Source organism: Halichoerus grypus, chromosome 2, assembly GCF_964656455.1.
Source record: "Halichoerus grypus chromosome 2, mHalGry1.hap1.1, whole genome shotgun sequence".
Lineage (NCBI taxonomy): Eukaryota > Metazoa > Chordata > Mammalia > Carnivora > Phocidae > Halichoerus > Halichoerus grypus.
In genome coordinates, this window is record NC_135713.1 from 186,237,300 (window position 1) to 186,249,983 (window position 12,684).

Consider the following 12,684-nt stretch of genomic DNA (forward strand, 5'->3'; position numbering starts at 1 on the left):
CCTTACGAGGTGGAATCAACCGTCAACCTGAGCACCAATGGTAACACACGTGGCCTTGCTTTGACTCCCTTTGTCCCCTGAATGAAGCCACTCCAGATTTCTAGGAGGCTCCAGTTCTTGGGAGCTTCAGCTGCAGCCGGAGAGCGATGGCGCCCCTCACAATTCCCACTGGAGTCCCCATCCATGTCCCCTTCCAGGGCACTGAAGCAGGACACATTCTACAGTTTCATTTTTATTTTCAGAAAGTGATGAAGACAAAAGAGATATATCCAGACACCACTCTCCGTACAATAAATAGCCTCCCCGTTCCAAAAAAAAAGAAAAAAGCGTGCACGCACACACACAACCAACCCCCACCCCAAGACGTTGCTTCTTGAGATGTGCACCAACCCCCCCCCAAGCCCCTTCCTCGGGACCCCACTGTCTCTGAGTGGGCGGGGCCCAGGCCAGCTGCCCCAAAGTCATCCGAGTCCTCTCGCTGACCCTGGCTGGCTGGCTGGCTGTCATCAAATCCACGGTATCTTTATTTTCACACACGCAAACAGAACTGCCGAAAGTACATTCTACGAAGGAAGACAGCCGAGTCTGCAGTGCCCAGCCTGCCCCACCTGACCCCTACCCCACCCCACAGAAGAGAGGAAGCTCCTTTGTGTCCAAGACCTTCTTGTTCTGTCTGTTCTCCAGCTGGGAGCCCACAGCCAGAAGCAGCACCAGGTAAGTGACCGTAGTTAGGGCAAAGGAAGGGGCAGGGGACATGCCTCTCAGGTTTCCTTGTGGGCCCAAAGCAGCAAGTGAACCCCAGAAGCCTTCTTGCCCCCCTCTTCCTCAACCAACTACAAAAGGAGAAGGGACAGAGGGAGCTGGGGCCTCCCAGTCCTGAGTCGGCTGTCTGCGTTAGTTGGCGTCCTCCAACCCGATGACCCTGTTTCTGTCATGTCAACTGCTCAATTGGGAAAATAGCTATAAAACTGGCCTTCAGTTTCCTTATCAAAAGGAGAAGCGGCCCCAGCAGGGGAGGAACTGTCGCCACTGGAAGGATAGGGGGACACACGCCTCCTCTTAGAGTCTCCTTCACCCAGTCCTGAGTCACTGGACTCTGGCCGGATGGGGGTGATCTCAGTCCACACCGAAGGGGAGCCCTGGTCCTCTGGCCCCCGTCCCTCTGAAGCTCCGGGACCAGGTTCCATGGGCAGAGTCCGCATGGGGCGGAACCAGCTGCCTGGGCCCATCTTGGGAGGGTACTGGGGGGCCACCGGCCAGCCCGCTCCAGGCGCCAGGACGTCCTGGCCTCGGTAGTAGGACATGGTGGGTCCAGGGGCGGAGGGCAGGAACGCAGGCTTCATGGTGACTGCTCGAAACTCAGCCTCATAGCTGTGGTCCCGGGGGGCCCCCAACCAATAAGGCTGGGAAGCCACATCCTTTGCCTGCCCAGGAAGGTCGGGGTAGAAGCGGCTGGGAACGGGATACTGGTTGGGTAGGAGAGGAGAGTAGTGGTCTCCCCCAAGCAATTGACAGTTGGGTCCAGGCGGGGAGGGCACGCTGGTGTCAACAGATGCATACATGCTAAAACAAACAAAACAAAACAGAAGGCAAGATCACAGGGGTCACAAACGGAACCGGTCATCTGTGAGCCTGCCTGTTGTACGTCCCTCCCTGGACCCTCTTTCCCCGGCCTTACCGCCCTCCAAGCCTCCATCCCATCTCTTCCCACCCCCAGGGGCAGAGAGGAGACATGCTCAGCACATGTCTGGAGTCAAGGCTCAGGAGATACCAAGAGGAGGCCCTTGGTGAGCTGAACCCAGCGGCACTTACGACTCAAAGTTCTCCCGGAATCCTTTGGCAAAAGGGTTATTATCAATTTTCAGCTGAGTAATCTAGAGAGAGGGGAAATAGAGGCACCTGAGTCCTGAGTCTAGGGCTAGGGAACTTCCGAATTCCCCACCGAGGAAGACCGTGGGCCCCACTCTCCCCCTCCCGCCCCTCGCAGCTCAGGGGGACCGGTGGCCCTCACCTCCGCATTCTGGTAGGCGGTCACGGCAATGAACTGGGTCTCTTGGAAGGTGAAGATATGCGTGTTGGAAGTGTTGCCGGCCACCTCCGGCTCCCCATCGTTCACCTCGACGATGTGCAGCCGAGGCTGGTACTTATGGAGCGACTGGAGCACGATCATCTACGAGAGAGCCGGATGCTTGTGGGGGTCGAAGGGTCCTCTACCCCACCCGTGGCTGGCCCGATGGCCAGGCTAGAAGGGACCTTGAGGTCATCGTGTCCATTGCCCTGCTCTGCTACCATGCCACTTCCCAGGTGCTCTAGCTCCGGTCCCCAGCCTCCCCAGGGCACCAGCTCTGCCCTCTTGCCCCGTTTCCTACCACCCAGATGTGCATCGTAACCAAGATATTAGCACAAGCGGGGCTTTTCAGGGATGGGGCTCTGTTAACAGTATTGCTCAACTCAGAGAGACTCTGCATCCATTCCCTGGGGCAACTGGCACCAACTCTATGCCCAGCATGGTGTGCAAGCGATGGCAGCCTGGGGTTCGGTGAAGAAACCCCCAGGCTGGCTTGGCCCATGTCATCCTGAATGTGAGCCCATGTCTGCCCCTGAGATTCAGCTTCCTCCCACCTCATCTCCACACCTCCTCAGGTGTGTGGAAAAGAACGAGCCAGAGAGGAAGAAAAATACTTTTACAGAACAGAATCAGCCAGGAGGGGTGGGGGGTGGCAAGGATTCTCACCTGGGTCACATTGTTAGAGGCCCCTTTGTTGTTCGTGAGCTTTAGTTTCCCAAATGAAACTTCCTGGCGCATCCAGTGGGCTCCAGTATTGGGGGAATCTGGGTGGACGTACAGGCGGTTTCCTGTGGACAGTTAACTTCTTTGGCACGCAGCCCCCTTGGGGACCAGACCCCCTGGCGATGTGGGGCTTCTTTGCCTGTTCTGAGGGGGATGTCAAAAAGGCTGCAGGGGGAGGACCAGATGGGGCAGGGCAAGGGGGGATGTGGGCAGGGGACTGAGCAGAAGACAGGCTAACGCAGAATAGAGAAAAGAGGACAGACAGAATGGGAGTGAGAAGTGGGAGGGGATAAGGGTGGGATGGGGAATTAAATCTCAGGTGTAGGGGGCAAGGGCTTGGGGGTTCCTCCTGGATCCACCAGGGGGCGCCCAGCCTCGGTGAAAAAGAGTGCCCACCACTCCCCAGGGCGCTCCTACCTGGCATGCTGCCCTCAGCCTTTCCACACTGCACCCATTTGCCGCTCTGATACCGCCAGTGGTGCTGGTCCACCAAGACCACGTCCACGAACATCCGGTAATGGCTGGTGGGCTCCAGCCCCGCCACAGTAAACGACAAGAATGGGAACATCCGCCTGAGGAGAACAGAGAGACCCACCGACATCCGTCAGCCCCCCAACCGCGCAGACGGCCACCCCCCGTGCAAAGGCTTTCGGTGGTGTGCTGGAGTCGGCTTGCATCCCGCGAGAGAACCGACTGGAAGTGACCAAGAAGTGTGCCAGCCAGTGGTTATATGCCGCCATATTTAAAAATTAAATTATATAAACTTACAATTAAATACATTGCATTATAAGCCAAGGTAATAAGTACTCAAAAATCATCACTTCTCAGTTCGTTTCCTACATTTCACTATTATCTCTGCTCTTGAAGTGACTTACATCTTTTGTTCCTGCAAGACGGAAATACTAGACAGCTGCATGACTGCCCGGCTCTTCCCGACTCTGCATTCAGTGACACCACGTGCACAGCTCGAAACCAGCCATCACAGGAGTATTTACACCATGGAAATCAGCAAACGCTATGAATCGGGGCTTTTTCAATGCTTTTCTTTCAGAGGGTCAGTTGCTAGATATTAACTGCACGCCACTGTCTCTAACCTTAGTTTGCTTCCTAGTGGGGAGCAAAGCCACAAGCCAGCCCCCCAGAGGCACTTCCCAGTAGGCCCTCATGCCTCAGTCCCCCAAACCCTGGGGTGGTCCCAGGCCCCGACCCATCCTCTCCACTGCAGCCCTCACGGTGCTCACACACTCTCGGCCCTGTGGCGCCCGGCTCTCCCTGCCCCATCCTCCTGGGCCTGAGTTCTGTAGTATGGCCTGCCCCGGGCCTGAGCCTTCAGAGAAGTACCTAAACTCCTAGATGGAACTTTCCATCCACCTGAAAGAGAACTCTGTTAAGCATAATCCTCACACTCAAAGTCCTGCTTCCCGGGAAAAGTGGAGGAAGTTGAGGTTGGGATACTGCATTATCCTCCATTGTGCCAGAGGAATAGATTCAGAGAAGGAAGCACTTCCCCACCACAGCCAGCTCCACCACCTCCACCATCACCACCCCCATCACCACCATCACTACGACCGCCACCTCCACCAACACCCCCATCACCACCATCACTACGACCGCCACCTCCACCAACACCCCCATCACCACCATCACTACGACCGCCACCTCCACCAACACCCCCATCACCACCATCACTACGACCGCCACCTCCACCAACACCCCCATCACCACCATCACTACGACCGCCACCTCCACCATCACCACCACTTCCATCACCATCACTACAACCACCACCTACACGAACACCCCCATCACCACCATCACTACGACCGCCATCACCACCCCCACCTGCACCATCACTACAACCACCACCTCCACCAACACCCCCATCACCACGACCCCATCACCACTATCACCACGACCACCATCTCCACTATCACCACCACTTCCATCACCATCACTACAACCACCACCTACACGAACACCCCCATCACCACGACCCCATCACCACTATCACCACGACCACCGTCTCCACCATCACCACCACTTCCATCACCATCACTACAACCACCACTTACACGAACACCCCTATCACCACCATCACTACGACCGCCATCACCACCCCTACCTGCACCATCACTACAACCACCACCTCCACCAACACCCCCATCACCACCATCACTACGACCTCCACCTCCACCAACACCCCCATCACCACGACCCCATCACCACCATCACCACGACCACCGTTTCCACCATCACCACCACCTCCATCACCATCACTACAACCACACCTCCACCATCACTGCCCCCATCACCAAACCATCACCTCCATTATCACCCTCACTGCAATGGTCCCCTCCACCATCACTGCCACTACTACCACTACTCCCTCTACCAGCACCAGTCCCATCACCAATTCCAATGGCCTAGGTTTTCTCTTCCAACCCAAGCAGGAAGAGCAGAATTTGCAGGATGGCAGAATCAGACCCTCATCAGAACAACTTTGCATTCCCACATACCTCTCCCCTCCTCCTACGAGAAGTCATGCCGATGGGAAGAAAGACACCAGTCCATGAGTCAGGAAACCTGGAGGAGGGAGAGTTCTAGAGGCCTGGGAACACTTTTGGGTGCACCCTAGTCCCCAGAAGATCCCAGAGCAACACCCTTAATAACCTTGGGAAGGTCTCCCCACATTCCTGTCTTCTCCAGACTCTCCTATGCTGAGAAAAAAAAAAAGAGACTTACTGGTCCCATCCCCTGGAGTAAGTTAATTCCCGAACCAAACCTCAGTTTCTTCACCTGTAAATGGAGACCATAACTCCTATCCATTTTTCCTTTGAGAGCTGTGAAGAAGTTTGAAAGATGTGAAACTCGGCTCATCCGGTCCCTCTTCCACCCCACCCTCTCTCAAGCCCAGAGCGATCAAAGCCTGCTGGCCCTGTGGAAGGACCCCAAGCAAGAGTCCAGAGCTCTAGCTCCAGCCTCCAGGTCCCAGAGGCTCAGCAGGCCAGTTACTTGAGAAATCAAAGGTTAGGGATGAGACCGTGAACAATTAAGGCTGAGACAATTTTTTCTTTTTTTTTTTTTAAGATTTTATTTATTTATTTGACAGAGAGAGACACAGTGAGAGAAGGAACACAAGCAGGGGGAGTGGGAGAGGGAGAAGCAGGCTTCCTGCTGAGCAGGGAGCCCGATGTGGGGCTCGATTCCAGGACCCCGGGATCATGACCTGAGCCGAAGGCAGACACTTAACGACTGAGCCACCCAGGTGCCCCTGAGACAATATTTTCAATACATCTCTACGACCAGCTCATTGTATGACAGTGGTTGGGTTGCCCACATTTTCTGCATCATAACCAGTTCTTATCCAAACTTGTAGGACTAAAGGAAGGGAAAGAATATATTCATTGCGCCTCTACTTAGCAGCAACCAGTTTACCTGAGATGTAAAATGTTCTTTCCAATTCTATACTTGAAGGAACTGAGGATCGGAGAGCCGAGCTGACGGCTCCTTGGTGAGAGAGCAGAGTCGGGGTCTCCCATGCTGTGTGTCCATCTCTCTACCCTGCTTATCTCTGCTGGAGGGGAATGAAGGAGACGCCGGAAGAGGACGGGGGAAAGAGGGACAAGGAGGGAGGTCTCACTTCACCCTAAAAGTCTAGAATCACCACCAGCTGGAATCCCAAAATAGCCCCTGATTTACATGACACTTTGCTGGGAAGGAACAGTCTGGTGCCAACCTAAGCGCTCTCTAAAAAGACCACTCACCATTCTGCCCTCCGAGGACAGGGCCCAAGACTCTAAATTCCTCCGCTGCCGCTCAGGACTAGTCCATCTTGAAATGATTTGCAGGGTCATCCTACCCTCCCCCATCCTGAACACCTCTGATAGGCTCTAACTCACCATCATGACGTACAAATTACAAGGAGGTCGTTTTTGATCAGTCGTGTTGGCAGGATGTTTTAAAATTGACCTCTAATGCTGATGAGTCTGTGGGAAAATGGGTCCTCTCACACACTATTCGTGGGGATGTAAATTAGCAGCACCTTTTAGGAGGATATTCCAGCAGTGCCTTGGACCCATCGAGATGTAAACTGCGCTCGGGCATCAGAGGATCTCCTCCTCCCACCAACCTCAGACCCAACTTAGTGGAAATCGGACAGCCGCTAGCAAATGGGCCAACGGAAAGTAAAGCTGTTTTCACCTGCCCTGAGAGAAATGAAGCCAGTGAGTCCAAATTAAAGCCCCCTCCCCAAAAAAGAAAATTGTTTTAAAGATCTAAGAAGTTCTCGGAGTTGGGATTGTAGGGAAGTCTACAATGGCTGTGAGGCCGGTGATCTGGGATTGGGAGGCATTGAAATTGTTTTCTCCACCGCTAAATTCACACACACACACACACACACACACACACACACACACACAAATGCAAATTGAGCTACTTAACAACAGAGCTACCCAAAGTTATCTTAATTATAATAATCAACTAATCACACCCAGAAAAGTGGGGATTGCCAGCAATGAATGCACACCCACACACCCACGCACACAGACACCCGCCTCTCTCTTCCTCTACTGAGAATGTCTACCATCAACTATTCTATGCACACCAACACATTCACAATACACACTCACTGCCACACAGAAACACAGCACAAGTCCGGGGTGGGCTCCCCGAATCTCCACAAACGCACCAGTTTGAGCTCCAACCTTTCCAGTTGGCCAGTCCCACATTTTATCTCACGGCCCCGGGGTCAGTCTCTGGCGCTGGGAATTGCCACCCACCCCCCACGCCCCACCCGTTGCTGCCCATGGAGGAGAGAGTGACTGTGTCACTGGTCCATACTGAGGGATGGGTCTAGGGTGGGTGGGAGAGGAAGGATCTGGGAGGGAGTGAGTCAGCCCAAGGCAAAAGGCCATGGGGCTGTGGGTGGGCCTGGACTGGAAGAATTTTTCAAAAAGGAAGAAGGCCGTGGGTGATGTGGTGGTGACTGGTAGGTCACTGGAGCCCCGGGAGGGACAGGCCAGCCCTCCACACAGGAGAGAAAGGGTGCTGTTCTCTGAACCCAAGCCTTGCTCTTCAGAAGCCAGTAGCGGAAGGAAATGGCCGCCAAGTTCCCAGATCACTGGAGCCCAAGCTCAGCACCTGGGCGATGCGGGCTGGTGGGACTGAATGGGGGGCAACGTGTTCTCTGTCCCCACCACCCCACCATGGGGCCCCCGAGGTCTGATTCAAGGGGAGGCATCAAAGAAAATGGTGAGGGGCCACTGCCCCCTTCCAACGGGGACCCCACAGTGTCCAAGAAGCAGTCCTTCCGGGTGGACAGAAAGCAGGATTAACACACACACCACACACACACACACACATGCGTGCACACGCAATTAGGAAATGATAGGGAAATTTGATGATATTTATGAATTTCTTCTCAGGTTTGTTAATGGTATTGTGTTTACTTTTAAAAAACCATTTTTAGGGGCGCCGGGGTGGCTCAGTCAGTTGACCATCCAACTCTTGATTTCGGCTCAGGTCATGATCTCAGAGTCATGAGATCGAGCCCCGCGTCCAGCTCTGTGCTAGGTCTGGAGCCTGCTTAGGATTCTCTCTTTCCCCCACCCCCCAATAAATAAATAAATACATACATACATACATACATAAATTTATAAATTTTTAAAAAGCCATTTTTAGACATGCATAGAGAAATTTTAAGGATGAAAGAATATAGTGGCTAGGATTTACTTACTAAATACTTAACACCATCACTAATATAATTGCAGACTAGGGGGTGGGAGGTGGAAGCGGGGTGAGTGAGGATAAAGAAGAAACAAGATTGGACCAGCAATAACAACTGTTGAAACTGGGTGATGGGTAGGTGGAGGTTTTTCCTGTACTTTTGTATATATTGGAATTTTTCCTAATAAGAAAAGTAGGTTTATGGTTCTAAAAGGGAGACAACAAGACTTGTCAAGAGAGAATTATTCAGCAAGAACATAAAGGAAAGAAGGAAGCCACAGGGTAGTGACAGCGACCTCACAGAGATGCATCCCCGTGAGACACCCCCCAACCAGGCCGCAGGCAGCCCGCAGCCAGCCCCGCACCCACCGGATCCCCGAAGCGCTCGCCAATGCTCTGTCCACCCCGCCCCTCAAGACTGGAAGGGCAGGGGCCTGGCAGCAGGTGGCAGGGAGACCTGGGCCGGTCTCCAGGGTGGGAGGCCTTCCTGAGCACCCAAGAGTAGAGGCCCGAGTTCAGGTCTGCTGTGTGACCGAGTGCAAGGCACCAGCCATCCGTGCCTCAGTGCCCTTAGCTGTGACTGGGGACACTTCTTGGCTTTCGTAGCACACAGTGAAAGAAGGGAAGTGAAAGCACTCTGAGCACAGCAAGGCCTTTGGACGGTGTAGGTGGCTGTTTTTACTCCTGGCCGTGACCGGCTGGAGAAAGAAACCCAGGCAGATACCGTCTGGGTTCAGGTGCCCGTCCTGCCAGCGACAGGTGGGCTGCGTAACCTCAGAAGAGCCTCTTCCTGTCTCTGAGCCCATTTCCCTGTCTGTGCAGGAAGGGGCCTGGATAGGATCTTCTGGGTCCCCTCCAATACAGACTTGATAGGACTAGAAGCCTGGGCCGTGCCTGGGAGCACTCAGAGAGGGCTGGGGTTGGGGGACGCAGAGAGGAATTCTCAGGAAGCTTAGGGGATAAATGCCACACCTTAAAAGAAAATGCCAACTTTCCTGGGTTCATCCTAGAGAAAGAGGAACAGCTCAGCAACTTGAAGCTATTTGCCGTTGGTGGACGGATCCCTCAATCCCAGGCTACCCCACAGAAATCACTGGAAAGGAAGACTGTCCTAGCAATGCCTAGATTGAATGCCACCACCACCACCACCACCCCCCCCGGGGCTGGCAGGGCCTCTCCCCTCTCCCTCCTCAAGCCCCACACTGGGTATCTGCCCTTCGACACCTCCCAGCTGTGCTGATGACACAGCCCCCCCCACACACAGCGGTCCTCCCGGGTCCCCAGCCTGAGCAGGCCCCCGCAGGGAAGGATGGGTGCACACTCTCACATGCCAGACCCAGGCAGGGCCCACTCAGCATTGCTTACTAAACAAATACCAGTGGCAAGTTTCTCTTCCTTTCCCCACGCAGGAGGCTGTCTCCGGAAGCAGCACCCTTGGCCCCAAACCCTACCCCACATGCACTGGGCTCAAGAGACCCTGAGCTATGGAGCCAGGGGCTCCCCAGGCTGGATCCTACGCTGGAAAGTATCTGGCCAGGGGGGAGGCAGACTTTCAGGGGACAGACCTGGGAGGCAGCAGAGTGGGACTGGCTGCCCTCTCGGACCCGCAGGTTAGCTTCACCTGCTCAGGCCCATGGGCATGTGTGCTCTCCGGCAGGGCCTGTGCCTGGACGGGATCTGAGCCCCCACACACACTTTACCCCCCCCAAAACACGATCACACCAGACATATGATCTCGAAGTACTACCGGAAAGGAAACTTGGCGACTGCTTCTCCATGTCACCAAATCCCAGGCTTACCCACCTCCCAAAACTGACCTGTGCACAACAGCGCAAAAAGACTAGGAGAGGTGGGCGGTGGGAGGGTTGGGGTAGGAGAGGTGGGGGGGGGGTTGCGCTGGGTTATTGTCCACCTCACCAAGACCCTGCCCTCTCCTTCATTTCCCCAAACATAGGGGCTAAGAGGGGTCCTGCCCTATCAAATCCAAAACACAGTCCCCCTCTGCCCACTGAGACCCCCACTGAGGTAGAGAGTGGGGCAAGGGCACACCCCAATCCTGGGTGAAACCGTAGGTACCCTCCCCCTAAACCACGATAACTTCTCATTGCACCCGCTCTCCTCCATCTCCCTTCTGAGTTCTGCCTGCTGGTGTAATGTCCCGGGAGAAAACAACCCCTAGAACTTTCCTGTTCTCACTACAACTCCCTCCCCGCTCCCCCCAGAGCCTAAGCCAAACTGTTGAGGGGCGCCGAGACTCGAGCAGCGTCTAGACAGAAGAAAAAAACCACGTCCTTGTTCCGGGCGGGCGGGTCCGAGGCTCCCACCCGCTCGCCTCGCCGGGCGCGCGTCTCACTCACCGTCCCTGCTTGGTGATGATCATCTCCGTCTGGTGCTGATTAAACTTGGACCACAACAGGTGGTTGTTGAGCGCCACTCTCAGCTTCCCGGACACCTCCAGCCCCGCCGGCGGCGCGTAGTCCTCGCGCGGCCCCGGGTAGAGTCCCGAGCGCGGGTCCGGGGCCGCGTAGCCGTCCCCAGGCTGGTAGCCCTCGGCGCTCGCCGTCGGCGGGAAGGGCTCGCCCACCCCGGGGAAGCCGGCGGCCTGGGGCCGGGGCGGGTAGGCGTAGGCTCCGAGGAAGCGGCCCGGCGGAGCGGGCACTAGGGCGCCCCCGGCGTAGGGCGCCCCCAGGCTGGCGCCCCCGCGACGGTCGGCCGCGTCCTGGGCGCCGGGCTCCGGGTAGAAGTAGCGGTTCTGCGGGTCGGCGCCAGGCGCCCGGCCCTCGTCGCTCGCCGTCATCGGCTCGGTGCCCGTCAGCATGTCTCCGCAGCCCCGCGCCACGATGCCCATCCGGGGCGGGCTGGCACCTTCCCGCAGCCGTCGGGGACCGGCCCCTCTCCGCGCGGGGGGGAGGGGAGGAGGCAGGCGCGGGGGTCGCGAGGGGCGGGGCGCCGGGGGCGGGGGTTGCGGGTGGGGGGTGGGGGGCCCCACCGGAGCCCGGCCTCGGACGCCTGGGTCCTGCGCCCGCGTTCGGCGGGCGCGCGGCAGCTGCCGGGCTCCCTCTCCAGCGGGCCGCTGTCACTAGCGTCGCGGCGCCTTTGCTGTGGCTTTATGAAGCTCTCCGGGCTCCCCCCACCCCACCACCTCGGCGCCGCCCCGCCTCACCCCGCCCCCTCGTGGCTAATACTCGGCAAATTCTGTGCAGTCGCCGAGGACCGGAGGCCCCCGCGGTGTGTGGCGAGTCCCCGCACGCGCCGCGAAGTTCGCGCTTAAAGACTTGCCTTCTGGAAGAGTCCACCGTCCACCAGCCCTTTTCTCTCCTCTGGACCCTCGTGGAAAGTCCACCCATCCTTCCAGGCTCAGCTCAAAGGTCCCCTCCTACAGGAAGCCTTCGGTGATGGCGATGGCCCGGATGGGACTCACTCACAGGGCCTTCTGGCAGCACACGCGGCTCGGAGCAACTAGCAGGGTCTGCACTCAGTCCGAGCTGCTTACACCGCGAACATTCAGCAGATCCACTGATGCCCACCGTGCACCCAGGCTCGGTGCTAAGCGGCTTTGCCTGACGTGTTTGTGTTCTTCCTCCAGGCCAGAGACCCAGGTGGGCTGTGTCCTAGGCATCTCGTTCCCGCAGCCCCCAGGCAGACCGGGCCGCGGGTGGGCAGCGGGCAGAGATCCCGGAAGGGACTGCATGGCTGCTGCTGCAGATTTGCGGGGCCCTGGGCGGGCGGGGCCGCGAAGGCTCTGGAAGCAGCACTGACATGCCGCCGCTCAGTCCTGGCACTGGCTCTGCCTGTCACTCAGGTATGTGTGACCTGGACAAGCCACTTCCCTTGCCTGGAAGTCAGCCTCACGTGCCTCATCCGTAGAATGGGGGAGACACACTGTTGCGCTTTTCCGAGGGGCTGGGCGCCTCACCTGAGAGGGTGCACGTGTGCAGGGCTTACCCCTGCGGGGAAAGCTGCCCTGCGCGGATTCAGAGCCTGGGGACAGGAAGGACACCCACTCGTTCTGGGGGCTGCCTGCGTGAGGGGACGAGCACACCAGAGCTTTTCTTCCTCTATTTTCCTTTTCTGTTGACTAACACAGAGTCTTCTTATGAAGAAAACAAGCCCCCCCCCACCCCAGCTGAAAATAGTATCTTTGGAAGTTTTCCTGCATACAAAGATAA

General features: G+C 56.6%; 1 protein-coding gene across 1 annotated transcript; it reads right to left on the minus strand.

The window, feature by feature from the left end:
• Window positions 1-216: 216 nt before the first annotated feature.
• On the minus strand, window positions 217-11,420 carry TBX21 (T-box transcription factor 21). Its single transcript, XM_078065637.1, has 6 exons — window positions 10,873-11,420; window positions 3,209-3,363; window positions 2,735-2,856; window positions 2,012-2,170; window positions 1,813-1,874; window positions 217-1,563 (listed from the first exon to the last, which is right to left on the minus strand). The coding sequence occupies exons 1-6, from the start codon at window positions 11,361-11,363 to the stop codon at window positions 945-947; spliced, it is 1,608 nt and encodes a 535-aa protein (XP_077921763.1). The 5' UTR covers window positions 11,364-11,420; the 3' UTR covers window positions 217-944.
• Window positions 11,421-12,684: the final 1,264 nt, after the last annotated feature.

Excerpts from the sequence above, each read along its gene's own strand:
- TBX21 (XM_078065637.1), bottom strand. The coding sequence starts at position 11,363 with ATGGGCATCGTGGCGCGGGGCTGCGGAGACATGCTGACGGGCACCGAG. Across the intron at positions 3,364-10,872 it reads ATCATCACCAAGCAGGGACG|GCGGATGTTCCCATTCTTGT; the intron begins GTGAGTGAGACG and ends TGTTCTCCTCAG. Across the intron at positions 1,875-2,011 it reads CCGCCTACCAGAATGCGGAG|ATTACTCAGCTGAAAATTGA; the intron begins GTGAGGGCCACC and ends CCCTCTCTCTAG.